Below are 27,617 nucleotides of genomic sequence, written 5' to 3'. Positions count from 1 at the left end.
GCCCAGACCTCTGCCAGCAACATTTAGCAGGTCGTGCTCAGCTGCTCTCCACTCATCCAGACACTAACCCTTTAGCCACGAGTGGTCATGCCCTGCTCTTTAGTGTTTGATTGTTGGCAGCTGTCTCTATAGTGCTGACTCCCCTGGATTACAAGCACATTGTTCAGGCATCAAAGATTGCAGGACATCCAGTCCACTTTAGGGGCAGCACGGTAGCATAGTGGTTAGCATAAATGCTTCACAGCTCCAGGGTCCCAGGTCGGTTCCCGGCTGGGTCACTGTCTGTGCGGAGTCTGCACGTCCTCCCCGTGTGTGCGTGGGTTTCCTCCGGGTGCTCCGGTTTCCTCCCACAGTCCAAAGATGTGCGGGTTAGGTGGATTGGCCATGCTAATTGCCCGTAGTTGTCCTAAAAGTAAGGTTAAGGGGGGTGGGCGTTGTTGGGTTACGGGTATAGGGTGGATAAGTTGGTTTGAGTAGGGTGATCATTGCTCGGCACAACATCGAGGGCCGAAGGGCCTGTTCTGTGCTGTACTGTTCTATTCATCATCCTCTCAGACATGGCACCTGTTCTTTCAAGGAGGCACTTGAGAGTTCAGGAGGGCGAAGTGCTCTCACAATTAACCAGGCTAATTCCTCATTTGAAATAGCCTTCAGCTGTGAAGCTGGAGGCTGCTCACAGTCAAAGGGGATGAAATTAACTCACGAGGGAAGTTGCAGCAGGGCTTTGCCCTGGCGAGTTTGGTAGGACAGACAGGCTGCAGCTGTCGTGCCCCCTGTTTATTAGTCGCCACAATATTTAAGATGGCTTGAAGACCTCATAAACGCAAAGCCCCTGACCCGGACCCCTCCAGCTACCCCCCCAAACCCAAACACTGGAGAAGCTCTGGTGTCCTTGAGCTGCATGCCAATAAATCGAAAGGGTACTGATCACCTCACTTCCCTTTGGTAGCCATTGCACCAGCTCAAGATTTTGTAATGAAACACTAAACGGACGCCGCGTGTCTTCTCGCTGGGGAGATGGGTGACTCTGGGAGGGCCGCCTGCATTTGACTTCCAATCTCGCTAATGAGATTTAATGACCCGTCTCTTGTTAGTTTTGATTGAGATCCGGAACTCTCCTGTGATTCACCCGTTACGCCCGGATCGGCACTGGGTGCAATGTGGTGGGGAAATGCTCCCAAAGGTAAAGGGAAATCTGAAACCAACAGGCTCCTAGGGTTTTAATCATTGACCAAGAAAGGAATGATGGAGGAGGGAAATAGCATAAACTTGAGTCAAATCAAAGTACAGAAAGAGAGGGAAAGAAAGGATCAGTAAAGAAGAGAAAATAAAGGAAAAGTAAAGGATATAAGATTTGATATCTTAAAATCTCTCAAGAAGAATTGACTACTTTCAGGATTGAGACTCCACAGGTTAATTGATATGTTTTTGGGACAGATAGATTGATTGCATGAGTCCATGTCAGCTCTCTGTGAATGATCACGGCAGTTCCCGTTTCCCCAACAAATCCCTGAAGTCCTGCCAATTTATTTCTTTAAGTGCCCATCCAATTTCCTTTTGAAATCGTGATCGTCTCTGCTTCCACCACGCCCTGTGAGCACCATGTTCCAAGGTTAATTACAACTTGCTGTGTAAAAGACAAATCTTCCTCATATACACCCAGCAATCCTCCCCCAAAACTTTAGGGGCTGGCTTCTCCGCAGCCCAACGCTGAAATCATGGCGGGGGGGGGGGGGGCAGAAAATCCATTTCCCGCAAGGAATCAGGATCCGCCGACCGATTTCCCCGATTCTGCGGGCCCCAAAAAGCCAGAGGCCCGCTCTTGCCCCGACCAGCTGAAGTCCCGACGGCATGGAACTAATGTGCTCCAGCCAGTCGGATACTCGCAACCAACGCAACGGCTTCCCTGGTTGGCGGTGGGCCGATTGGAGGGTGGGGGGCCCTTGTATATGGCTGGGAAATGCTTATGCGGGCGTTGAGGGTCGGGCACGCGGCGATCCGGGGGTGAGGAGGGAATTTCTCTTCTCGTGTCCAGTTCCGCGGTACAGAATCCGCCATGGCAACAGGAGGCCATTGCCATGTGTATGCGCGGTCTCCGACTGGAATTGCGGGGGCCCGTATTGCAGCAAAAGCTGCGAGGTCTACGCCGGGTCCCTGCTAGTCCCCTGCAGGTTAGAATTCATGGTCCTTTCATGCCGGCGTGGGGGACATAGTCCCAATAATGGAGAATGGAGCCCTAGATCTGTGTCCCCTTTAATTAATGAAGTGTGAAAAGCCCCTAGTCCCTTGTACTAACAGTAATAAGAAGAGCCCTTGACTGCCTTATCCAAACCTGTCATAATCTTGTACGCCTCAATCAAGTCTTCTCAATCTTTGCTCCAATGGGTGGCATGGTGGCGCAGTGGTAGCACTGCGCTTCATGGTGCTGAGGACCCTTAATTGGAAAAAAAGAATTAGGTACTCTAAATTAAAAAAAATACCTGCTTTGCTCCATGGAGAACAGTCCAATCTTGTAGCTAAAATCCACCATCCTTGCACCCATTCTGGTAAATCTCCTGGACAATCAGTGTAGAAATGTGTCAAAGTGTAATGTGATTAGTGCCAATGAAATTAAAATAAGTAAAACTAATGGGAAGGTGGAGGGCGAGTTGTGATTTATGTGAAGCAAGTGATGGAGCAGTGTAAATTGAAAATTGACCAGCAAGTCTGGAACTTTGCAAATCATACTGTTTTTCCTCTTCCCTGAACTGGCTTGTGGATTTGAACATTAAGAATAGTGTGCATTATTAACTCTGTTATTTTTCAAGCAAGAATGAGAAAGATCTTGCTCCAATGGGCAGCATGGTCAGTGCAGGTTTGGAGGGCCAAAGGGTCTGTCCCTGTGCTATACTTTTCTTTGTTCAATGGACTTCTTTGTGAAGCCCAGCTGAACAATGATTGATGCAAGTGGAGCTGGCATTAGAGAGGTGAAGCACACTTGAGCTTTCACAGAGATCAGTGACTTTTATTTTACATTTAAAGCTGTCCATGCAGTGTTTAGTTATGTTGGGTATTGCCTGAGGCTTCACATATTGGACTTGATGTAATTTCCGGCTACACTTTAGAATTCTCTGTTGTTGTCTAAACAAATCACTCCACCCAGAGCAAGGCTAAGCTTATCACTGATCTAACTGAACCTTCAGCCAAAAGTATTCATAGTGCATTTGAATATGCAGCACAAATCAGTAGATGATGCAGTGAGAGTTCATAGCATCATAGAACTTACAGTGCTGAAGGAGGCCATTCGGACCCATCGAGTCTGCACACGGCCCTTGGAAAGAGCACCTCACCTAAGCCTCCACCCCATCCTCGTAACCTATTAATCATTCCCATTTAATTTTTTGATCCATTATTTTGTTTTGATTATTAAAATGGGCCAGAAGGCACTGGAACAGAATTTTGGCTTGGGTGGTAGTGCAGAATGGATGAAACTGCACTGGCTACCCAAAATACAGCACACCTGTATTCAGCACCATTGACTCTAAGGGAGCAGAGTGTCAATGGGAGCAGGGGAGTATAATGGGTGGCCATATTGTCCATTTGTCCAACATCCAATTTGAATTTCTGCCAGCGGCACAGTGGTTAGCACTGTTGTCCCACAGTGCCAGGGTCCTGGGTTTGAATCCAGTTTTTGGTGACTGTGTGGAGTTCATACGTTCTCCCCGTGTCTGCGTGGGTTTCCTCTGGGTGCTCCGGTTTTCTCCCACAGTCCATGTGCAGGTTAGGTGGATTTGGCCATGCTAAATTGCCCCTTACTGTCCAAAGATGTGCAGGTTAGGTGGGGTTACGGGGAGTGGCCTAGGTAGGGTGCTTTTCATGGAATCATAGAACTTACAGCGCAGAAAGAGGCCATTCGGCCCATCGAATCTGCACGGTCCTTGGAAAGTGCACCCCATTTAAGCCCAAACCTCCATCCTATCCCTGTAACCCCACCTGAACCTGTTTTGGACACTTAAGGGCAATTTAGCATGGTCAATCCACCTAACCTACCTTTGGACAGTGGGAGGAAACCGGAGCACCCGGAGAAAATCCACACAGTTAAGGGGAGAACGTGCAGACTCCGCACAGACAGTGACCCAAGCTGGGAATCAAACCTGGGACCCTGGCGCTGTGAAGCAACCGTGCTAACCACTGTGCCACCTTACCGCCAACATTTTTCAGAGCTTGGTGTGGACTCGATCGGCTGATTGGCCTCCTGCACTGGAGGGATACCATGGATTCTATGCCTCAAAGTGTTTTTTATTGGGAAGAAAATCCAAATAGGAACTAATTGGATCCCAGGACTATTTGCTGTTCAAGTCAGACCAGGGGTTTCTACAGCATCCTAATTGTCTTCAATTCATTGCAAATCAGCCACGGACTTACCCATCCAATTCCACCTCTTCTCCCAAATACATTCACTTGTGCCGGAGAAATTTCACAGGCATTAACAGCTCTATGATCTGTTCGTCAAGTGTGGTACTAGACATTATTAAACTAGACGTTATTAAACTATGGGGAGTCGGCTGAAACTTGGCTTTTGCCTAATGTTCACACACACCCCTCCCCCGCCCAGAAAAGGCTTTACTGGATAATGACCAGGAACAGGAACTACCATTTGCTGGAGAACACTTCAAATACTAGACCAGAAGTTGAAAATTAGGAAGTTGGGAGGGAAGCAAGGGAAGTCAAGTGGAACGTTTTCACTCAACGGGTAATAGATAAATGGAATCAATTATCTGGGAAGGCACTGAATTGATCAATGATTGAATGCAATCAGAGGTGATTGCGCAAAGTAAAAACTCCTGGTGTCGGGGGGTAGCACATTTGTATGGACAGAAGATTGGCTCGGTAACAGGAAACAGAGACTGGGCATAGAAAATAGGCCATTCGGCCCTTCGAGCCAGTTCTGCCAGTCAACATGATTATGGCTGATCCCCTATTTCAACCCCATACTCTAATACTCTCCCCATACTCCTTGACATATTTAGATTCTAGAAATCTATCTATTTCCTTCTTAAATATATTCAGCGATTTGGCCTCCACAGCCTTTTGTGGTAGAGAATTCCATCCTCTGAGTGAGAAGTTTCTCGTCACCTCAGTCCTAAATGATTTACCCATATCCTGAGACTCTGACCCCTTGTTCTAGACCCTCCAGCCAGAGGAAACAGCATCCCCTACATTCAGTCAGCCCAGCCCTGTTAGAATGTTATACGTTTGAATGCGATCTCTTCTCATTCTTCTAAATTTAAGTGAAAACAGGCTTTGTTGACCCAATTTCTCCTCGTATGACAATCCAGCCATCTCAGGAATTAGTCTGGTGAACCTTGCCGGCACTCCCTCTATGGCAAGTATCTCCTTTCTTGGATTAGGAGACCAAAATTATATACAATACTCCAGATGTGGTCTCACCAAGGCCCTGTACAGCTGCAGTAAGACATCCATGCTCCTGTGCTTGAGTCCTCTTGCAAATAAGGCATAAATAGGTCATTTTCTGGTTGGCAGGATATGATGAGTAGTGTGCCACAGAGATCAGTGCTGGGGCCTCAACTCTTCACAATTTATAGAAATGATTTGAATGAAGGGACCAAAGGAATTGCTACATCTTTGCTGATGACACAAAGTTAGGTAGAAAAAAAGTTGTGATGTGGACATAAAAGGCTACAAAAGGCTATAGATAGGTTAGGTGAGTGAGCAAAGATCTGGCAAATAAGAATAATGTGGGAAAGTATGAGGGTGTCCATTTCAACAGGATAAATAAAAATTAAGAATATGATCTAAATGGCGGGAGATTACAGAGCTCTGATTCCGGAGGATCTGAATGTTCTGCATGAATCACAAAAGGTCAGAAACACAAGGCAGCAAGTAATTAGGAAAGCTAATAGATTGTTATCATTTATTGCAAGATTGTTATCATTTATTACAAGGGGAATTGAATACAAGAGTAGGAAGGTTGTGCTTCTGTTACACAGGGCAATGGTGAGACCATAACTGGGGTACTGTGTGCAGTATCATTCTCCTTATTTCAGGAAAGATGTAAATGCGTTGGAAGCAGTTCAGAGAAGGTTTACCAGATTAATACCTGCAATGGGTGGTTTGTCGTGTAGGAAAGGCTGGACAGGCTATTCTTGTATCTGTTGGATTTTATCAGTAGGAGGTGACTTAATTGAAATATAGGGCGTGATCGATCTAAATAGGAATTATGTCCCATAGTGAGCGCGTTTAGCCGTGTGTTTCCCGGTGCTTGCAGCGCCGAGGAACAACTGTATGTAACTCGATTCCGGTTAGATACGGAGCCTCAGTCGGGAACGCGCAGCCGAGACCTCAATTAATCCCGTTTCCTGCACTTGCTCAGTAACACTCCTCGTTGCAGAGAGAGATCTGGACACCATTTTTAAATCGTGTTTCCTAATCTCTTGACCCTTGAACCCCGCCAAAGCCCCAACTCACCTGTAAGGGCGTCTCCCCATGCACCTCACACACCCTACCGCAGAATGCACTGGGAACCCCCAGACTGATCACCGGCGTGCACAAATGCCAGCCTAGACCCTGGCAGTGCCCCTGCAGATGGCAGTGCCAACTGGGCACCTTGGCAGTGCCAAGGTGGCACCCAGGTGGCAGTGCCAGGGTGCTAGGCTGGCAGTGGCAGAGTATCACCCTGGCCAGAGGGCAAGAACCTGGGGGTCTCTGATCCCTTGAGAGATGCCCATGAGTGCTGTTCCATCTGGTCCCCATTAGTGCTGAATGGCGCTCGAATGAGGTCTCCAAGGCGAAGGGGATAGATTACAACACCTCGTTACTCCAGGGAAATGCATATTAGAGTGAGACTAGCTGTCTCGCTCCATCATGCAGATTTGCCAAACGTGGTCTCGGGTGGATTTCACATTGCGACATGTCACAAGATCGTGTTAGATCTCACGAGGTGTGGCGATCCGGGTAGATCCCAGGAGCTGGTGTCTCCAACATTTACCAGCCACGTTACGCCGCGGCAAGCTGCTTTTCAGCTGCAGTAATGGCCAGTAGTTCGCGCCCATAAGAGCCTATCAGGGTGAATGTCGAAAAGATGTTTCTTGTTGTGGAGAATCTAAAATAGGATCACCCATTTAAGATGGAGACAAGGCACCGTTTTTTCTCTTTAAGACTTTGGAATTCTCTTCTCCAAAAGGTGATTGAGCAAAGTCTTTGAATTTCTGACTCTCAGAAGAAGATAAATTCTTGATAGTGGGCGGCATTGTGGGACAGTGGTTATCACTGTTATCTCACAGCACCAGTGACCCGGGTTCAATTCTGGCCTTGGAAGACTTTCCGTCCGTGTGGAGTTTGCACATTCTCCGACATGTCTTCACGGGTTTCCTCCGGGTACTCCTGTTTCCTCCCATTGTCCAAACATGTGCAGGTTCGGTGGATTGGACTTGCTAAATTGCCTCTTAGTGGTCAAGGTTGGGTGGGGCTATGGGGATAGGGTGGGAGAGTGGGCCTGGGTGTGGTGCTCTTTCAGAGGGTCCGTGCAGCCTCAATGAGCCGAATGGCCTCCTTTACTGTAGCTATTCTGAGATTCTATAAGCTGGGGTGGTGAACGGTTAGAACATAGAACATAGAACATAGAAAAATACAGCGCAGAACAGGCCCTTCGGCCCACGATGTTGTGCTGAACCTTTGTCCTAGATTAATCATAGATTATCATATAATTTACAGTGCAGAAGGAGGCCATTCAGCCCATCGAGCCTGCACCGGCTCTTGGAAAGAGCACCCCACCCAAGGTCAACACCTCCACCCTATCCCCATAACCCAGTAACCCCACCCAACACTAAGGGCAATTTATCATGACCAATCCACCTAACCTGCACATCTTTGGACTGTGGGAGGAAACCGGAGCACCCGGAGGAAACCCACGCACACACGGGGAGGATGTGCAGAGCTCCGCACAGACAGTGACCAAGCCGGAATCGAACCTGGGACCCTGGAGCTGTGAAGCAATTGTGCTATCCACAATGCTACCGTGCTGACCTTAAGAACAAATTAATCTACACTCCATTATTCTACCCTAATCCATGTACCTATCCAATAGCCGCTTGAAGGTCCTTAATGTTTCCGACTCAAGTACTTCCACAGGCAGTGCATTCCATGCCCCAACTACTCTCTAGGTAAAGAACCTACCTCTGACATTCCCCCTATATCTTCTACCATTCACCTTAAATTTATGTCCCCTTGTAATGGTTTGTTCCACCCGAGGAAAAAGTCTCTGACAGTCTACTCTATCTATTCCCCTCATCATCTTATAAACCTTTATCAAGTCGCCCTTCATCCTTCTCCGTTCTAATGAGAAAAGGCCCAGCACCCTCAACCTTTCCTCGTAAGACCTACTCTCCATTCCAGGCAACATCCTGGTAAATCTCCTTTGCACCTTTTCCAAAGCTTCCACATCCTTCCTAAAATGAGGTGACCAGAACTGCACACAGTACTCCAAATGTGACCTGACCAAGGTTTTGTACAGCTGCATCATCACCTCACAGCTCTTAAATTCAATCCCTCTGCGAATGAATGCTAGCACACCATAGGCCTTCTTCACAGCTCTATCCACTTGAGTGGCAACTTTCAAAGATCTATGAACATAGACCCCAAGATCTCTCTGCTCCTCCACATTGCCAAGAACCCTACCGTTAACCCTGTATTGCGCATTCATATTTGTCCTTCCAAAATGGACAACCTCATACTTTTCAGGGTTAAACTCCACCTGCCACTTCTCAGCCCAGTTCTGCATCCTATCTATGTCTCCTTGCAGCTGACAACAGCCCTCCTCACTATCCACAACTCCACCAATCTTCGTATCGTTTGCAAATTTACTGACCCACCCTTCAACTCCCTCTGTTAGCATGTACTAGATGCTGTGGTATGATGAGACAAGAGTTCAGCTCCTTTTTCACCACACACACTTTAATGGTTTCAAACTCACTCTGCACAGAACTCCACAGATCATCACAAGCTCCAGAGTCCACATGAAGCCCCTTTTACATATCAGTGTCAATCATTGAACCACTTAACATAACTGAGACAATCATTGAACACTTAACATAAATGAGACAATCGTTGAACACTTAACATAAATGAGACAATCATTGAACACTTAACATAAATGAGACAACTAATTGCAATGTCTCTTAACCCATTACTTAACAGTCTCCCCTTCCTTGGAGATAAAAAAACAATTCGGTAAAAACAAAATTTCAAGAAACTAAATTTTCAAGAAACTAAAACACACACCTGATTCCCCCTTCTTTTTTTTATAAAGTAGAAGAAAAAAAAATATTCACAGAAACAGATATCTTCATTCACGATATCTAAAAGTTCTGTGAACTCGCCCCTCTTTTCGTGAAACAGTCTGACAGTTGATAGCTACTGTCAACCCATTAAATTTTTGTTATTTCCCCTCTGTCCAACATCTGCTTTAAACTTGCGATGTCTATCCGTAACCTCTTTTCATTGACACTTTCTGAGTGCACATTTTCCCACAGGGATTTATTGTCAATGTGACAGTCAATAGATATATTACCTAAATCCTCTAATCCCAAAATTTCTGTCAATATCTGACTTATATAAAAGACCATATCCACCGCTTCCACTAAGCTTAATGTCTCAGCAGCCAAAGTGCTTTTGACCACTCTCCTTATTTTCTTTGTTTCCCACACAAGAGGGCAACATTTACCATTGTTCCCCAAAGAAAAATTATAAAACCTCCTGCGCTTGAAACTCCATCACATAAATTTGCATAGGACGCACTCACTACTAAACTATGAGTTTCAAATACCTAGGATCACCTAAAACAGGGAACTTCATAACACACTCCTGCATTTTAAGTTTGGCCAACACTTTATTTGCTCTTATTATGTCTTCCACTTTGGGATCATTCATCTTTGTACTCAACTCTAAAACATCAAAACTCACGTCTGGTCTAGTCTGTCTTCCTAACCAGTTCAGTTGCCCAATTAAACTTCGCAGTTGCTCTTTTTCTATCTTCAAAACCATTGTGTCTTTTTGTGAAACCCGGCCACGACTAATTGCTATTGGACTGATGCTTTCCAAGTAAGATTGCTGACGTAAAGTTGCTCCTAACTGAGTCTGTCCGATTTCCAAACCAATATATTTAAATGCACCAGAAGCCTGACTTCCAACGCTGAATTCTTTCCTCAAACCAGAGATTACAATAGCTTCAAAATCACTAGTCCCACCCCACAAAAAATCATCGACATGCATCATGAAGATGCCAGCAAGATTTCCTTTATAGTGCCAGTAAAACATTGCAGGATCTGCTTTCAACTGGCAACAGCCTAACTTTAACAAGACTGACCTCACCGAAAAGTACCACACTCTAGATGCATCATTTAATCCATATACACATTTGTTCAGCTTCCACGGTATCCCTTCTGTGTTAGCTGCTTCTTTAGGAGGCTGGAGAAAAATGTCTCTCTGGAGCTGATGCCCCTGCAAAAAAGCAGCTTTTATATCTATAGATTTGCATTCCCATGCCTTTGTGGCTAATAGAGCCAAGAAGATCTTTAAAATAACCTTTCCTGCTGCTCAAGTCCTGATCGTCTAAGTTTTCTTCAAATCCCCTTGCCACAAGCCTGGTCTTTGCCTTATAAGTTCCATCTGGAAGAACCTTTCCTGTACAAATCCATCTGTGGGATAGAGCTTTTTGTCCCCTATCCGGTACTTCTGTGTATACCCCAAATTCACTCCAACTATGCAATTCTTGCTGTTTAGCATCTTTGATAACTTTTCCATCTAATTTATTTGAAGCCACCAAAATCTCACGTGCATGTGGGCTTCTACTTCTATTAGTGTTCGTAGTCTTACTCCTGTTCCGAGATCTTGATAACTACGTCCCCTTTCCTGCCTGGTATCTCGTTCTGTACTGCTACTGCTTGATCTTTCTCTTCTGGAGCAGGATGTCCTTTCAATAGTTCTCGACCTTTTCCTGCGAACCTGTTCACTATCCGATATACTATATGAACTGGCACTGCGTTTCTGTGCCATCCATTTTTGAACTTTGTTTTCCCAATCCATTGTCTTAACTTCCTCCCCTGAATGCTGTACATTCAACCAATGTTTATACTTTCCAGTGGCCTTCCCTGCTCTACTAATAACAGTTGCATCCTTCCATTGACTAGACCCTTCAGGCAGGTATGTCACTTTTGTACCAACCTTTGGCAGTTGCCCTTTCGGAAAAATGGCCTGACCTAATTTATCAGAAGTGTCGTGTTCCTCTACAGAAACCCTGTCTATATCAGTTAACTGGTCCTCATAGTTCTGTAACACATGCGTACCAGATGACTCTGGTTCCTCATCTTGTCTGCACGTCCTCCCCATGTGTGCGTGGGTTTCCTCCGGGTGCTCCGGTTTCCTCCCACAGTCCAAAGATGTGCGGGTTAGGTGGATTGGCCATGCTAAATTGCCCGTAGTGTCCTAAAAAGTAAGGTTAGGGGCGGGGGGGGGGGGTTGTTGGGTTATGGGTATAGGGTGGATACGTGGGTTTGAGTAGGGTGATCATTGCTCGGCACAACATTGAGGGCCGAAGGGCCTGTTCTGTGCTGTACTGTTCTAAGTTCTAAGTCTGTCTGCTCTGTCTAAATTTGAAAATTTGTAATCGGTACCCATTATCCTTGATGAATGTACCCTAACAGTTTGATTACCATGTTGCCAAATAAATGTTTTGCCATCTATGCCTATGATCGTCCCTAGGCCTTTCCATTCATTAGAATTGTCTCTCTTATAGTATACCATTTCTCCTTGTTGAAAAACGGCATCTGATGGCCGTACATTATGCCTTAAAGCTCTGTGAATTCTTTCAGAGACTTCTGCTTCTAAAAAAGCTTTTATACTGCTCTGTAACACGTTTAAATGTTCAGCAAAACCTGAGCTAATTGTAGTCCCTTCCCAAGCTGGAGGCTGGTCAACCAAAATGGAGGGAATTTTAGGATTTCTACCAAACACTAATTGATAAGGACTACAGCCCCCAACCATCTGCAATGAATTCTTTGCATGTACCACCCATGCTAAAGCTGAATTTAGCGTGCAGTTTGGTCGATCTCCCAAAATTTTCCGAAGCATGTCATCGATAACAGCATGATTTCTTTCGCAGACACCATTACTAAACGGGCTTTCGGCAGCCGTGTTCATAACTCTGATATTCATGTTTTCACACATATTCCTAAACTCATCATTAGCAAATTCTCCCCCATTGTCCGTAAAGAATTTTGCTGGTGGACCCATTCCTGTCCTGATCCATTTTTCCACAATTTTGTCCAAAATTACTCTCTTTTCTTTACATTGTACAATCGTTGATTGACTAAATCTGGTAGCTAAATCTACAAAATGCAAAATAAATATATTATTTGCTTTATCCCAGATCTTAAAGTCCATGGCCACAATGTCATTAAAATCTCTGGCCAAAGGTAGGGTTACTATCGGTCGTGCTGGTGTCCTTCTGTACTTCCTGCAAACTTCACAGCGATCACTAACCTGTTCTATCAGCTTAGAATAGTCATCATCCCTTACCCCTGCATCCTTTAATAAATTTTTCAGCCTCCGAGGAGACGGATGTGCAAATTTCCTATGCAGTTTTACTACAATAAGCATTTTACCAGCTAAAGTCACATTATCAACTGTCATTAATACATCCTTAACCACTCTACTTGAAACATTATTTGTCAATAATGGCATACAATAATGTCCCGACTGTGTAAATTGTAAGTCCACCGTCTTTCCAAAAACTGTTGCCTTATCCTGTTCCATATCCAGCTTCATGTGTGCTTTCTTCATCGACGGCCTGCTCAGAAGCAAAGGTATCTCACTTGATACAACATCCGTGCTAATAAAATTATTCACTCCAGCAATATTGCAAGGGATCACCACTCTTTTCAGCGACTTCAGATTATTATCATCCCCAAACCTGAAACTTGTGGAACTTTTAAATTCCTTAACCTTGTTTCGATTTTCAGCATCCAATGAGTCCAGATAACATTTTAACCAGTCAATCCCACACACAGTGGATGCGCAGCCACTGTCCAATACAGCACAGTTAAAAGATTCTGCAACCAACACCCTCATTACCGGCGTAAAACAGCTTGTTAATAGGACAATGTCTTCTTTCTGGTCCCTATCTTTTTCCTCTTCTGACTCTTCCGTGTCATGTGTCGCTTCAAATACGCTATCATAACGATTTGGGCAGTTGAAAGCATAATGGTATTGAGAGTCACATCGAAAACATCGATTTATCATGCCCTGTGCATTTCTAGGGTTCATCCTCCTATTGTATTTTCTAACTGGGTTTCTGTCTTCATAATTTCCTTGTCTCGGTCTTCTTTTATAGTCTTGAGGCGTGTTCGTAGCCATAAGATTTTGCCATCCTGTTAGTAGTGTATCTTCCATATTCTGCCTTATAACAGGCAGTCATCTATTTGGGTCATCAGAGCCATTGGAATCAAATGTTTCCCCAAAAAATTTCTTTAAAACTGTTGTCATCTGTTCGGATAAGGTATCGTTATCCGTAAACTGAACACCTGTCAAAACCAGGAGCCTATCCATGTTGCTCACTCTAGCACAGTCAAGTAATTTAAAGGCCAGCACAGACTGTGGAAATTCCAGCCTGTGTTTCTGCAGCCTTTTATATAGTCTCCAAATTCCATTATATAGTCTTCCATAGATAAATCCTCCATTTTCCGGAACTTATCAAAATCCGACCATGCTTCATACGCACTTAACAAGTCATCTTTCTTATAAATCTTATCCATATAAAGTAATAACGTCGCCAGACCTTCTTCTGAGTCTAACTCTTCCAACTCCAGCTCAGAAAGCACATTGTTTTGGATTTTACTGCCATGTGGTAAAGAAAGAGCCAATGCCAGACCTTGTTTTCTCTTTCCTAAAGCATAACCTTAGTCCACATAACTACTGCACTTCTCCATTGGTCATATGATTCCCTTTCAGAAAATAGGGGAGGATAATCATAACCAGCCACCTTTGTCCTAGGTTCAGCCATGTTTCCTTTTATTTTTTTCACTCCTTGGTTTGATCTGGAAAAATTGTATCTTTCAAGCCTTCACATTTACACAGCAACCATTCTCTGCTACCATTGTTAGCATGTACTAGATGCTGTGGTATGAAGAGACAAGAGTTCAGCTCCTTTTTCACCAACACACCTTTAATGGTTCAAACTCACTCTGCACAGAACTCTACAGATCATCACAAGCTCCAGAGTCCACCTAAAGCCCCTTTACATATCAGTGTCAATCATTGAACACTTAACATAACTGAGACAATCATTGAACACTTAACATAAATGAGACAACTAATTGCAATGTCTCTTAATCCATTAATTAACACCCTGATCCAAGTCATTAATGAAAATCACAAACAGCAGAGGACCCAGAACTGATCCCTGCGGTACGCCACTGGTAATGGCTCCAGGCTGAATATTTGCCATCTACCACCACTCTCTGACTTCTATTGGTTAGCCAGTTTGTTATCCAACTGGCCAAATTTCCCACTATCCCATGCTTCCTTACTTTCTGCATAAGCCTACCATGGGGAACCTTATCAAATGCCTTACTAAAATCCATGTACACTACATCCACTGCTTTACCTTCATGCACATGCTTGGTCACCTCCTCAAAGAATTCAATAAGACTTGTAAGGCAAGACCTACCCCTCACAAATCCGTGCTGACTATCCCTAATCAAGCAGTGTCTTTCCAGATGCTCAGAAGTCCTATCCCTCAGTCCCCTTTCCATTACTTTGCCTACCACTGAAGTCAGACTAACTGGCCTGTAATTCCCAGGGTTATCCCTATTCCCTTTTTTGAACAGGGGCTCGACATTCGCCACTCTCCAATCCCCTGTTGACAGTGAGGACGAAAAGATCATTGCCAACGGCTCTGCAATTTAATCTCTTGCTTCCCATAGAATCCTTGGCTATATCCCGTCAGACCCGGGGGACTTGTCTATCCTCAAGTTTTTCAAAATGCCCAACACATCTTCCTTCCTAACAAGTATCTCCTCGAACTTACCAGTCTGTTTCACACTGTCCTCTCCAACAATATGGCCCCTCTCATTTGTAAATACTGAAGAAAAGTACTCGTTCAAGACCTCTCCTATCTCTTCAGACTCAATACACAAGCTACTGTCCTTGATCGGACCTACCCTCGCTCTAGTCATTCTCATATTTCTCAGTGTAAAAGGCCTTGGGGTTTTCTTTGATCCTACCCCGCCAAAGATTTTTCATGCCCTCTCTTAGCTCTCCTAATCCCTTTCTTCAGTTCCCTCCTGGCTATCTTGTATCCCTCCAGCACCCTGTCTGAACCTTGTTTCCTCAGCCTTACGTAAGCATCCTTCTTCCTGTTAACAAGACATTCAACCTCTCTTGTCAACCATGGTTCCCTCACTCGACCATCTCTTCCCTGCCTTACAGGGACATACATATCAAGGACACGTAGTACCTGTTCCTTGAACAAGTTCCACCTTTCACTTGTGTCCTTCCCTGACAGCTTATGTTCCCAACTTATGCACTTCAATTCTTGTCTGACTATCGTATTTACCCTTCCCCCAATTGTAAACCTTGCCCTGTTGCACGCACCTATCTCTCGTCATTACTGAAGTGAAAGTCACAGAATTATGGTCACTACTCCAAAATGCTCCCCCACTAACAAATCTATCACTTGCCCTGGTTCATTACCAAGTACCAAATCCAATATGGCCTCCCCTCTGGCGGAAAATCTACATACTGTGTTAGAAAAGCTTCCTGGACACACTGCACAAACCCACCCCATCCAAACTATTTGATCTGAAGAGTTTCCACTCAATATTTGGGAAGTTAAAGTCACCCATGACTACTACCCTGTGACTTCTGAACCTTTCCAAAATCTGTTTCCCAATCTGTTCCTCCACATCTCCACATCTATAGAAAACTCCCAACAAGTGACTGCTCCTTTCCTATTTCTGACTTCAACCCATACTACCTCAGTAGGCAGATCCTCCTCGAACTGCCTTTCTGCAGCTGTTATACTATCTCTAATTTACAATGCCACTCCCCCTCACCTCTTTACCATCCTCCCTAATCTTATTGAAACATCTATAACCAGGGACCTCCAACAACCATTTCTGTCCCTCTTCTGTCCAAGTTTCCGTGATGGCCACCACATCGTGGTCCCAAGTACCGATCCATGCCTTAAGTGCACGCACCTTATTCCTGATGCTTCTTGCATTGAAGTATACACACTTCAACCCATCTCCGTGCCTGCAAGTACTCTCCTTTGTCAGTGTTACCTTCCCCACTGCCTCACTACATGCTTTGGCATCCTGAATATCGGCTACCTTAGTTGCTGGACTACAAATCCGGTTCCCATTCCCCTGCCAAATTAGTTTAAACCCTCCCGAAGAGTACTCGGTTATTGCGAGTAGGCAGGAATGTGGAGCTGAGGTTAAAATTAGACCAGTAAGAAGTCTTACAACACCAGGTTAAAGTCCAACATGTTTGTTTCAAACACTAGCTTTTGGAGCACTGCTCCTTCCTCAAAATTAAAATTAAAATTAGACCAACCATGATCTTATTGAATGGTAGTGCAGGCTTGCAGGGCCGAGTGGCCTACTCCTCCTAATTCAAACGTTTGTTTGAATTGAAGGTTTACAAAGAAGAAAGAAAAATTACAGCACAGGAACAGGCCCTTCGGCCCTCCAAGCCTGCGCCAATCCAGATCCTCTATCTAAAACTGTCGCCTATTTTCTAAGGGTCTGTATCCCTCTGCCCCCTGCCCATTCATGTATCTGTCTAGATACATCTTAAATGACCCAATCGTGCCTGCCTCTACCACCTCCGCCGGCAATGCGTTCCAGGCACCCACCACCCTCTGCGTAACAAACTTTCCACGCATATCTCCCTTAAACTTTTCCCCTCTCACCTTGAACTCGTGACCCCTAGTAATTGAGTCCCCCAATTTGGGGGAAAAAGCTTCTTGCTATCCACCCTGTTTAGACGTCTCATGATTTTGTAGACCTCAATGAGGTCCCCCCTCAACCTCCGTCTTTCTAATGAAAATAAGAACCTCACTTCATAACCAGGCAACATCCTGGTGAGCCTCCTCTGCACCTTCTCCAAAGCATCCACATCCTTATGGTAATGTGACGACCAGAACTGTACACAGTATTCCAAATGTGGCCAAACCAAAGTATAATACAACTATAATACGACCTGCCAGCTCTTGTACTCAATACCCCTTCCGATGAAGGAAAGCATGCCATATGCCTTCTTGACCACTCTATCGATCTGCACAGCCACCTTCAGGGTACAATGGACCTGAATATCCAGATCTCTCTGGACATCAATTTTCCCCGGGGCTTTTTCATTTACCGTATAGTTCGCTCTTGAATTGGATCTTCCAAAATGCATCACCTCGGATTTGCCCGGATTGAACTCCATCTGCCATTTCTCCGCCCAACTCTCCAATCTGTCTATTTATTTTTGACAAAGGAATTAATTCTTTGAGGAGGAGTGAGTGCTCTACAAAGTCTATCTACAAGGGACTTTTAAACTTAAAAATCTGTTTCTATTCAAAAACATTCTTTATAAAATCGAATCTCTACAGTTCAAAAGGAGGCCACTCGGTCCATCGGCTCTGCACCTACCCTTGGAAAGAGCACCCTACCTAGGCACATACTCCCACCCTGTCCCAGTAACCCCACCTAACCTTTTGGACACTAAGGGGAAATTTATCACTGCTAATCCACCTAACCTGCACATCTTTGGACTGTGGGAGGAAACTGGAGCACCCGGAGGAAACCCACACAGACACCTGGAGAATGTGCAAACTCCACATAGACAGTCACCCAAGGCTGGAATTGAACCCGGGTCCCTGATGCTGTGAGGCAGCAGTGCTAACCACTGCACGACCGTGCCACCATTCTTATGCTGGCCCCTGCCATATTTCTGTCCATTGGTACCTCAGTTGTGCCCACATTAGGAATGATACCCTGTGAACATCATGATCTGTGTGAATCAGTGCTGAACCAGCTAGTGCCCTTACCTGCAGAGCATCACAAGGCTTCCAACATGAAAATTGGAGGTTGGAAGAATGACAGATCAGAAGAATCACAGCAAATGAATCCGATGTTTCTACTTTGTGTAGGGATATTGTGCTGGCATCGCACCTGAAACCCCTGGACTTGCGAGACAAGTTGGGAGCAAGGAATCAACCCTGGAATATATGTGCCCGGTCAACATGCACAAAGGACAATGTTCAGGTGGGACTATCCAAGGTGAGTGTCTAGTGGTCATGGAATAGGGTTAAATACAGGTGGATTTCTGCAGGAGTCGGAGTCAATGCAATCTTTAATGCAACATTAAAGCTCTGCACTTCACCAGCTGGAGTGGTCTAATTGAGGTGTTTAAAATGATTAAAGGATTTGACAGGGTAGGTAGAGATTAACTCTTTCCTCTGCTGTGACAGTCAACAACAAAGGGGTGTCACCTTAAAATTAAGTTGTTCAAGGATGATATCAGGAAGCACTTCTTCACATGAGCATTAAAAATACAGAATTTTCTCCCGCAAAAAGCTGAGCAGTCTGGGGTCAATTGAAAATTTTGAAGCTGAGATTGATTAGATTTGTATTAGTTAAGGATAGGATAGGGTATAGAACCAGTAAGGTAGATTAAGTTAAGCTACAAATCAGCTGTCTATTTAATTGAGAGAATCGGGTTGAGGGGGGAATATCATCCTCCTATTCCTGATTCTTTACTGCACCTCAAACCCTGAACATAGGAACAGGCCATTCATCCCCTCATAGCTGTTCCGCCATTGAATGAGATCATGGCTGATCTGTGCCCTTACTCCATACACCTGCCTTTGATCCATAGCCCTCAATACGTTTGCTGAAAAAAAAAACTATCTCCGATTTAAATTTAACAACTATTCTAGCTTCAGCTGCTGTTTGTGGGAGAGAGTTCCAAACCTTTACCACCCTTTGCATGAAGAAATACTTTTTAACATCTCTCCTGAACGGTCTGGCCCTAATTTTTAGACTCTGCCCCCTAGTTTTTGAATCTCCAACCAGTGGAAATAATTTATCTTGTCCAGTTAATATCTTGAAGATTTCAATCAGATCACCCCATAATCTTCTAAATTCTAGTGAAAATGGGCCTAATTTGTGTAATCTCTCCTTGTAACTTAACTCCTGTCATCCAGGTTTTATTTTTGTAAACCTATGTTACACGCTTTCAAGGCCAATATACCCTTTCTTGGTGTGGTGCTCAAAACTGCTCATAGTACTCCAAGTGGGGTCTAACTAGGGTTTTGTATAGCTGCAGCATAACGCCTGTGTCTTTATACTCCAATGCTCGCGATGTAGAGGCTAAGTATTCCATTATTATTTTGATTATTTTCTGCCCTTGTTCATGGCATTTTAAAGATCTATGCACCTGAACCCCCAAGTCTGTTTGGTCATTCACTGTACTTAACCTCTTTCCATTTGGAAAGCACCCTATCCTTTTTTGGTCCAAAATGGATAACCTCACATTTGCTTACATTGAATTTCATCTGCCACAATTTTGCCCATTCACCCAGTCTGTTCATATTGCTTTGCAATTTTATACTATTATTTAGACTATCTACAATGCCGCCTAACTTTGTATCATCAGTAAATTTGGATATATGATTTTCTATGCCATCATCCAAGTCATTAATGAATAATGTTAATAATCGAGGCCCCAACACACACCACCAGCCACATACTGCTAATTAGAGCACTTACCAATTATTCCCTCTATGTCACCTCCCACTCAACCATGCCAATAATTTGCCCTCAACTCTGGGCTTTCACTTTAGTGGACAGTCTCTTATTTGGGACTTTATCAAATGCCTTCGCAGTGGAGAGTATGATGCACGATGTCGACACCATGAATGAAGGTGTCCAAGGCTTCGTGCAGTTGGTGACAGCCATGGCTGAGGGTCTCGGCAGAATGTCTGCCTTGCTGGAGGTTGTCACCCAGTACCAGGTCGACCTTGATGAGGTTTTGTGGGACATGTCCTGCTCTCAGTAGGGAATGGCTGAGGCGCTGTGGAGCTTGTTCCAGTCGCAGGTGGGCATTACTGAGGCGCTGCAGAGCATGGTCCAGTCACTGAGTAGTATCGCTGAGGGCGTAGACATGATGGTGGCGACCATGTGGAACCACCAGGGCTAGCAGTGCCAGATGATACAGGGACAGCTGGGGAGAGGTCCAAATTGGGACCCACGCCGGGCGCCGAGCAGTTTGTGGTCGAACTGGCCCACTCCTGTTGGCGGGATCCAGATCCCGCCTCGGCATGGCGCGTAGTTAATCGAGTACAACTAAGGGCAATCTCCATCTCATTAGCGAGATGGAAGCCTGCTTTAATGGCCTCCTGTGATCTAACTGGCTCCCCAGTGAGAGGTCATACGGGTGCCCATTAGTACTGGTCCATTGGACCACTGCTAGGGTGCCTGGGTGACACTGACAGATTGTCAGAAGCACTGCCAGGGTGGCAGTGCCAAGATGCCCAGATGCCAGAGTGGCGCTGCCAAGGGTCAGACCCTGAGGGGGGCCATGCCCATGAAAGGAGGGCTGAAGGGATGTAAGAAGGGTGGGGGGATTGAGGGAGGGTACAGAGGGGTCTCTGGAAGGTTGTGGGGAGGGGGTGAATGGCAAGGGTGCTGAAAGGGGGGGGGGACTTTGGAGGGACTGAAAAAGGGCCCCTCAGCGACCCCATAGTGGGGTGTCCTCACTTGAAGGGGCCCATGTGTGTGTGTGTGTGTGTGTGTGTGGGGGGGGGGGGAGGGTGACATTTCCCTTGGGTGGGGGTGTGGGTGACCCTCAAGTTCTCTTAAAGATCAGAATGCTGGCCCGATCTCTGAGGAGTGGTTTGGGAAACTCATCTGTGGGCTAGCCCGAGGAGAAACTCCCCAGGGCCCAATAAATGACTAAGTGTGGTTAGATACAGAGCTGGGGGCATACTCCCAGCCAAACCTGCCTGAAATGACACTGAGACTTCTCTGTTAGATCGCGCCCCAAGCTTTTGTGCATTCTTTCATTGTAACCTTTTTTCCTGATCTCTTCATCACTTCAATTTTCCACTTTCATATTTGCATTTAATTTTCCTTTCAGTTTAACTTCTGTTCATGATATTGAATTGTTCTGGTGGTTCCATGACAGAGTTGGAGAATCTCTGAGGATATTCACATATAGGGCTGGATTCTTCTGCCCGGCCCATTACAAGAACTCCAAGGGCGAGTGGCGGGCAGTGGAGAAGTCCATTGACCTCGGGCAGGATTCTCCAGTCACCGGGCGGACGCGGCCGGAGAATCCCATCCATAGTATTTAATGTATACACAATGTAAAGTGCTGTGTATAAGATGGTCAGGGGCTACAGTTCATGACCTCTTACAGTTCATAAAAATGCGCCATGGAGTATCTGTAGATATCCTCTGATTATAAACCTGTAGCTCAAAAGTTTGGTCCTACTTTATCAATGATGTGAGATTGAAGGTTTCTTACCAGGAAATCTCTGATGTTGAGGTAAGCAGCTGGGTGGAGTGTTCTGGTGTGTGACCACACTGACCTAAATCAAAGTGAGGTGTATTGATAATCAGAGACAATCTACAATAGAGTGGGTAAAACGTAGTTACTCATATAATGCTTCCCTGAATTCTGACGTGAGGAAGGGGCTAGGTTCTCACAAGGGCTTCTTTCCTCCGCCTCCTAACAGCTAGTTAATGAGCACATTGAGGTATGCTGGAAAAGGTGGGATGCTTGCGCTGGACAATGCAAAACTTTCAGATACCCAATGTTAAGTTTATTTACTCCCAGAGAAGATCTGGCATGATTATTTGCAGAGTAGAGCTCCCTCTGTACTGCCCACCTGTGTGCCTCAGCCCTAACATCAGAGAAAAAGCTCTGCTTCAACTAGTTCGGCTCTTCAGGCATGAACTGTCTTAAAGGGAGTGAGATTGCCAAATCAGTACTGAACCATGGTCACATTTCCTTCTATGGATCTTATTTCCATGGAGCTAGGTTGAGTCTGCCAATTTCATGTCACTGAAGCACATGCTAGTGAAACAGCAAAATTTCTAAACACTTTGTCACATTGCTGATGTTGATTTAGATTGAAGCCAGTATCATATTATCTCTTCCTAAAACATAGCACTCGAATTCCCAACCGAAGACAGCAGAGGAGTTTAGCCGTGATTGGAGACGATACTACAGCACTGAACCAGAGAAATACACCTTCCTTCTCAACCTAGGTGGTCAGCTTTTGGGGAAGATCTTCCATACTGAAATTGGATTTGGATTCCTCGGTGAGTTCCTCGTCATCCTTTGCGATCACTTCCAACCGACAGACGGCCAGGCAATTTACTGGATCCTGCTGCATCTCTCCCAAACTCAAAGATTTGACCTGAATGTGGATTTCCTGAGCGGCACAGAGAGAGAGAAAAGCATGAGGTTATTTCAGATCCTGCGGCAGGAACTAGATGGCCCTCTGCGGCTGGGCAATGAGGTGGAGCTGGAATCTGTACAGGAAGCTGCAAAAAAGGAATGTGCTGTGGGGGAGATGGTAAATGCAGCAATGCTACAACAGTTAATGGAAGCATACAAGTTGAGCTAGTCCAGCCTTTGCAGCTCTGAAAAATTCTTCCCCATTTCACACCATTGTGGTCCTCCCTGCACTTCAGATAGAGTAAAGTATGTTAAGTGAGAGGGTCAGCCTGTGGGGTGGTAGTTTGGTCCAAGGTAATTCCACTGCTGTCCATTCAAAGAAATATATCTCTCACCACTTAAAATGTCCCCCTTTAAAAGTTGTCTACTTTGACCAAATGTGTTAATGTCAAATCAAAAGTTGCTGATTATAGCAACTTAAGGCTCTGTTTATTTCAGGTCAAAGAAGAAATGAAAGAGAAAGAACTATTTGTGCCTAATCCATCAGTCCATCAGCACGATTGAAACATATTAAGTCACTAGTTGGATTATTGTTGTTTGTAAGTTTAAAATTAATGAAGCATGAGCCCATTTTTTCTTCGCACCGATGGTGATGCTGGTTTTTGCAACATTTTTGATGGTTCAGTACTCTTTTATCACGTGCTGCAGTGCAAACATTAACCGTTCCTTTCTCTCTAATAACTGAAATTGAACTGAATTTAATTTTTAATGCTGTTCCTTTGTACTGGTATGGTGTATGGCGGTCACATTGATGTTGCACGAACACAGCCACATGAGGCTGTATTTATTGGGAGTGATTAACTATGGCACATCTCGGCCATCATGTGTTTTCATGGGATTTGGTAGAACTGGATTACCTTGCATGCTCGAAAAGTCACAGTTTCTGTTGCAACCAAAAAGGCTGCTCTGCTCCTGGGGCATGTGTGGCTAATTCCTGCAGTGATATTAGCGTTGCAAAATGGAGGGACAGAGCCTTGGCTCGGAGGCACTCTGCTGAGGTTTGAAAAATTGTCGTTTAAAGAGAATAAAATGCTGAATGCATCTCTATCCATATTCAGAAAAATATTTGTCAAGATTTCCATTTGTCTTTGATCCACAGTTGGAAAATTCTTTATGCCTTAATTGGAGGAAGGTGCTATCATATTTCATTAAACAGGCCCTCTAAAGATGTGCAGGTTAGGTGGATTGACCACGGTAATTGCCCCTTAGTGTCCAGGGAGGTGCAGGTTAGGTTACGGGGATAGGGGGTGTGGGAATGAGTAGAGTGCTCATTCGAAGGGTCGGTGCAGACCCAATGGGCTGAATGGTTCCTGCACTGTAGGGATTCTATAATTCCCTCATTGTGCACACACTTTGTGCAGAAACTAGGACAAATTGTGCATAGCTTGTACACAGAAATATTGCTGGGGTTTGGGCAATCTGTGCCACATACAACAGTTTATTTTTCCATGCCTCTCCTTTCTGGGCCCCGATTCCAGGCTTCTCAAGCCCCAGTTTAAGGCCCTGGCTCCCACTATCCTTTATTTTCTCAGAGTGAAGCTCATACATCCCTTGCCTGCATGGAACAGTTGACTCCAGTGCCCTCTGCTGGTGCAGATTCTGAAATGAAATGAAAATCGCTTATTGTCACAAGTAGGCTTCAAATTAAGTTACTGTGAAAAGCCCCTAGTCGCCACAATCCGGCGCTTGTTTGGGGAGGCTGGTACGGGAATTGAACCGTGCTGCTGGCCTGCCTTGGTCTGCTTTCAAAGCCAGCGATTTAGCCCTGTGCTAAACAGCCCCATTCTGTATGTTGGCTGCAAAACCTGAGAAAGATGTTACTCTGGAAAACCCTCAGCGATGCTTCTGAGTGGGTGAATGTGTTTAGAAGACACCTGGGCATCAGTCAGAGACTCCAGGCTCCCCTTCCAGACCAGTGTTGTGGAAAGGTGGCAGTCTTGGAATGGGTGGGTGACTCTGGTATTGTGATCTGTCGGAGGGTGGTATCAGACACTGAATGAGATTAAGTTCTGCTGATTTGGGGAAGATTCTGGGGTTTATATTTTGTTCATAATATGTTAACCCTGACAAATTTCATAATCTTTTTGTTTGAATGGGTTGTTAATGGCTGTTGGATGTTCCGTCTTAACATTAGCATTTCTGAGTCTGATATTCTAATATTAACAATGTTTTTTGCTTTCAAAATAAGATTAATTAATAAAACATACATTTGATTCTGACTGCTTCTGTGGCATTTTTGTGGTTATTTTTGCATGAATGTTTCACTAATTAAAATAGGATTAGATTATTTTCTCTTTTCAAGTAGCCTTCAACAAGGGTAAATTAACTTGTGGCAATGGATAGGGATATGGGGAAGGCTGAGAAGCAGATGGTACTGACATTGCCCGACTGCCAAGTTAACTCCAGTGTCTGTCATTGCACTCCCAGTTCGGAAACCGAGTAGGAGAGGGTAACACTCGCGTGAATGCCCCTTAGCTTAAAGAAAATGCTTCACCTAACCACAATATAATTTTCTATTCCTCACTGCAGTTATCCTGTAGCCTATCTGAGGGAGACAGCCAATTGCTGCTGAATTAGCGATTCCTCTATGCATTGTGCCCAATTCCACTGGGAACTGGAATGAGACTGGCCAATTCATTTGACATGGAACTCGTGCACCCAGCAGACACGGGAGACTTTCATTCAGTCATGATTTGAACCGAGATCCTCGGAGTCAATGGTCAGCATCTAACTCCCTGCTCCACCCATTCTATTTCAGGGCTATAAAAAAAATGTAGCATCTAACTGCAGTCTGTAGCTATCCTTGTTTTGAGTTTCTGAACATCTAATTTGTGGAGGCATACTAATACCTATGATTATTTATCAGAAGAACATAAGAAATAGGGGCAGGAGTAGACCCATCGTGCCTGCTCCATGCTTCAGTCTGATCATTGCTGATCTTGGCCTTAAATTCTCTCGCTCCCCAAATCCATTAATCCCCTGAGACCAAAAATCTGCATATCATTCTGGTGAATATCCTGCAGCACTGCTCACAGTCCAATAGGTGATACATTTTCTTTTTATCCATTGGATGTGGGTGCCATTGGCTGGGCCAGCATTTGTTGCCCATCCCTAATTACCCTTGATTGGGCAGTTAAGAGTCAACCACATTGCTGTGGTTCTGGAGTCGCATGTCAGCCAGACCAGGCAAGGATGGCAGATTTCCTTGGTAAACCAGTTTTGTTTTTACAACAATCGACGGTCATTAGGCTTTTAATTCCAAATTTTTTATTTTCACCATCTGTAGTGGCAGGATTTGAACGTGGGTCCCCAGAGCATTACCCTGGGTTTTATGGTTTACTAGTCCGGCGACAATACCACAATGCCACCGCCTGTCTAGGAGGAAAATATCTTGCATATAATATCAGCTTTTACCACACCAAGATGTCTCGAAGCTTTTTACGCCCATTGAAGTACTTTTGAAGTGTATTCACTGTTGTAATATAGGAAATGTGGTAGGCAATTTGCACATTCATGACCAAATCGTATTTTTAACATTGGTTGAGAAGTAAATGCTAAGCAGGAGACTGGGGCAAACTCATCTGCTCCTCTTCAGTTAATGTGGTGGGATTTGTTATGTCCAGCTGTGAGGATATTTAACATTGCGTTCAAATGACAACATCTCTAACTGACCATCCCCTAATACTCCACTGGAATATCAGTGTATGCTGATGGACAGTGAGTTATTATATGTAACCTTTGGTGTCTTCCTTTAAGGCTATCAAGTTCAACTCGGGTTAAATAAACACTGGATGAGTTCATTTACAGTGCTGGATTCTCCGTTCCTGAGAATAAGTGTTGACGCTGGGGCAGGATTCGTGGACTTTCACGACTGCAAAACTGGAGCCGAACCTGGACCAATTCAGCAACTGTGGAGGAGCTAGCGCCGGCGCCAGCCATGTGGAACACAATCGATTCCAATGGAAAACGGTGCGGGATTTGGCGGGTCCGTGATTGACACTCAGGATGCTGACAAGCTGCAGCCGCATATACACATTACAAACCCCACGCTCACACTCATCCTAGCCAACAAGATGCCACTGGTTGTGCTGGAGCACGTCCATAGAGCTGATGGGTCGGCTGGGGCCAGAGGGTTGGCCTAGGGGGATACCTGAACGCCTGTGGCCCTAAGTTCACAGTGGGCAGTCAGCAGAGTGGGCACAGCCTCATGGCTGCCTTTCCTCAGACGTCCATCCTGACCCCACAGCCCACCTCCTGGCCATCCCCCACTACTACTCCCGGCCATGACAGAAGACCCCCGGCCAGCAACTGTCAGCAAGCTATGGCAATGTTGGACACTTTCCGTACCCCCCTCTCTCTCCCTCAACAGCCATGACGCCGGTTTCATGATTTTTAAAAGCACAAGTGAACTGCGCCATTGGGAACTTGGCCCGTCGGAGGCTTGAGAATCACTGAGACCCTGGAGAACACCAAGTCAGGCCCGCTAATTATATGCAAATGGTATTTACTGTACGTGCATTCCGGACCGCATTACACCGCTGTCGAGGTGACGAAGAATTGCATTTAGGCGTTAGATCGCCGACTGCTGAGACTTTGGCACCGGAACCTATTCTCCGATCAATCGTGTTTCCTGATTTCGGAGTCAGCCAATGGAGAATCCGGCCCATTGTTATTCAGGCTGGAGTACAAAGCTGTAGTTTTATGGATATTGAAGAAGCAGCTTTCAGGTATTGTGGCTTCAGCATGTTCTGCTCTTGAGGGGTTTTCCATACATTGCAAATGCTGTTTCTTTAACTTTACTAAGTGGAAAAAAAATTACATTGTGTGATGAATAAAATATGTGCAGATGTAACATTTCAAAATGTAACTTTGTGTTCCTTTTGATTATTTGTGTTGATTTTATTTAAATGGGAGTGCAGTGGTCAGTACATGAGTCACAAGGAGGCTCACAGTGAAAATATTTACAACACCCAGAGATGGCCGGTTTAGCACAGGGCTAATTCGCTGGCTTTGAAAGCAGACCAAGGAAGACCAGCAGCACGGTTCAATTCCCGTACCAGCCTCCCCGAACAGGCGCCAGAATGTGGCGACTAGGGGCTTTTCAC

General features: G+C 45.0%; 1 protein-coding gene across 4 annotated transcripts in view; it reads left to right on the top strand.

Annotated features, from left to right (window-relative positions):
* The window catches only part of ccdc103 (coiled-coil domain containing 103), a 234,428-nt gene extending 207,993 nt beyond the window's left edge, over positions 1-26,435 (top strand). For 3 of the 4 annotated variants that reach the window (XM_038779647.1, XM_038779645.1, XM_038779646.1), the window contains exons 3-4: positions 18,194-18,323; positions 22,220-24,731. In XM_038779647.1, coding sequence (XP_038635575.1) covers positions 18,194-18,323; positions 22,220-22,681 — 592 coding nt within the window. In that variant the 3' untranslated portion in view covers positions 22,682-24,731. Of the gene's footprint in view, positions 1-18,193; positions 18,324-22,219; positions 24,732-26,268 lie in introns of those variants that run through there. The other variant, XM_038779648.1, reaches the window with a different exon arrangement.
* Positions 26,436-27,617: the final 1,182 nt, after the last annotated feature.

Source organism: Scyliorhinus canicula, chromosome 19, assembly GCF_902713615.1.
Source record: "Scyliorhinus canicula chromosome 19, sScyCan1.1, whole genome shotgun sequence".
NCBI lineage: Eukaryota > Metazoa > Chordata > Chondrichthyes > Carcharhiniformes > Scyliorhinidae > Scyliorhinus > Scyliorhinus canicula.
Note: the sequence above shows the minus strand (reverse complement) of the source record. Positions and strands in the feature narration are given on the sequence as shown.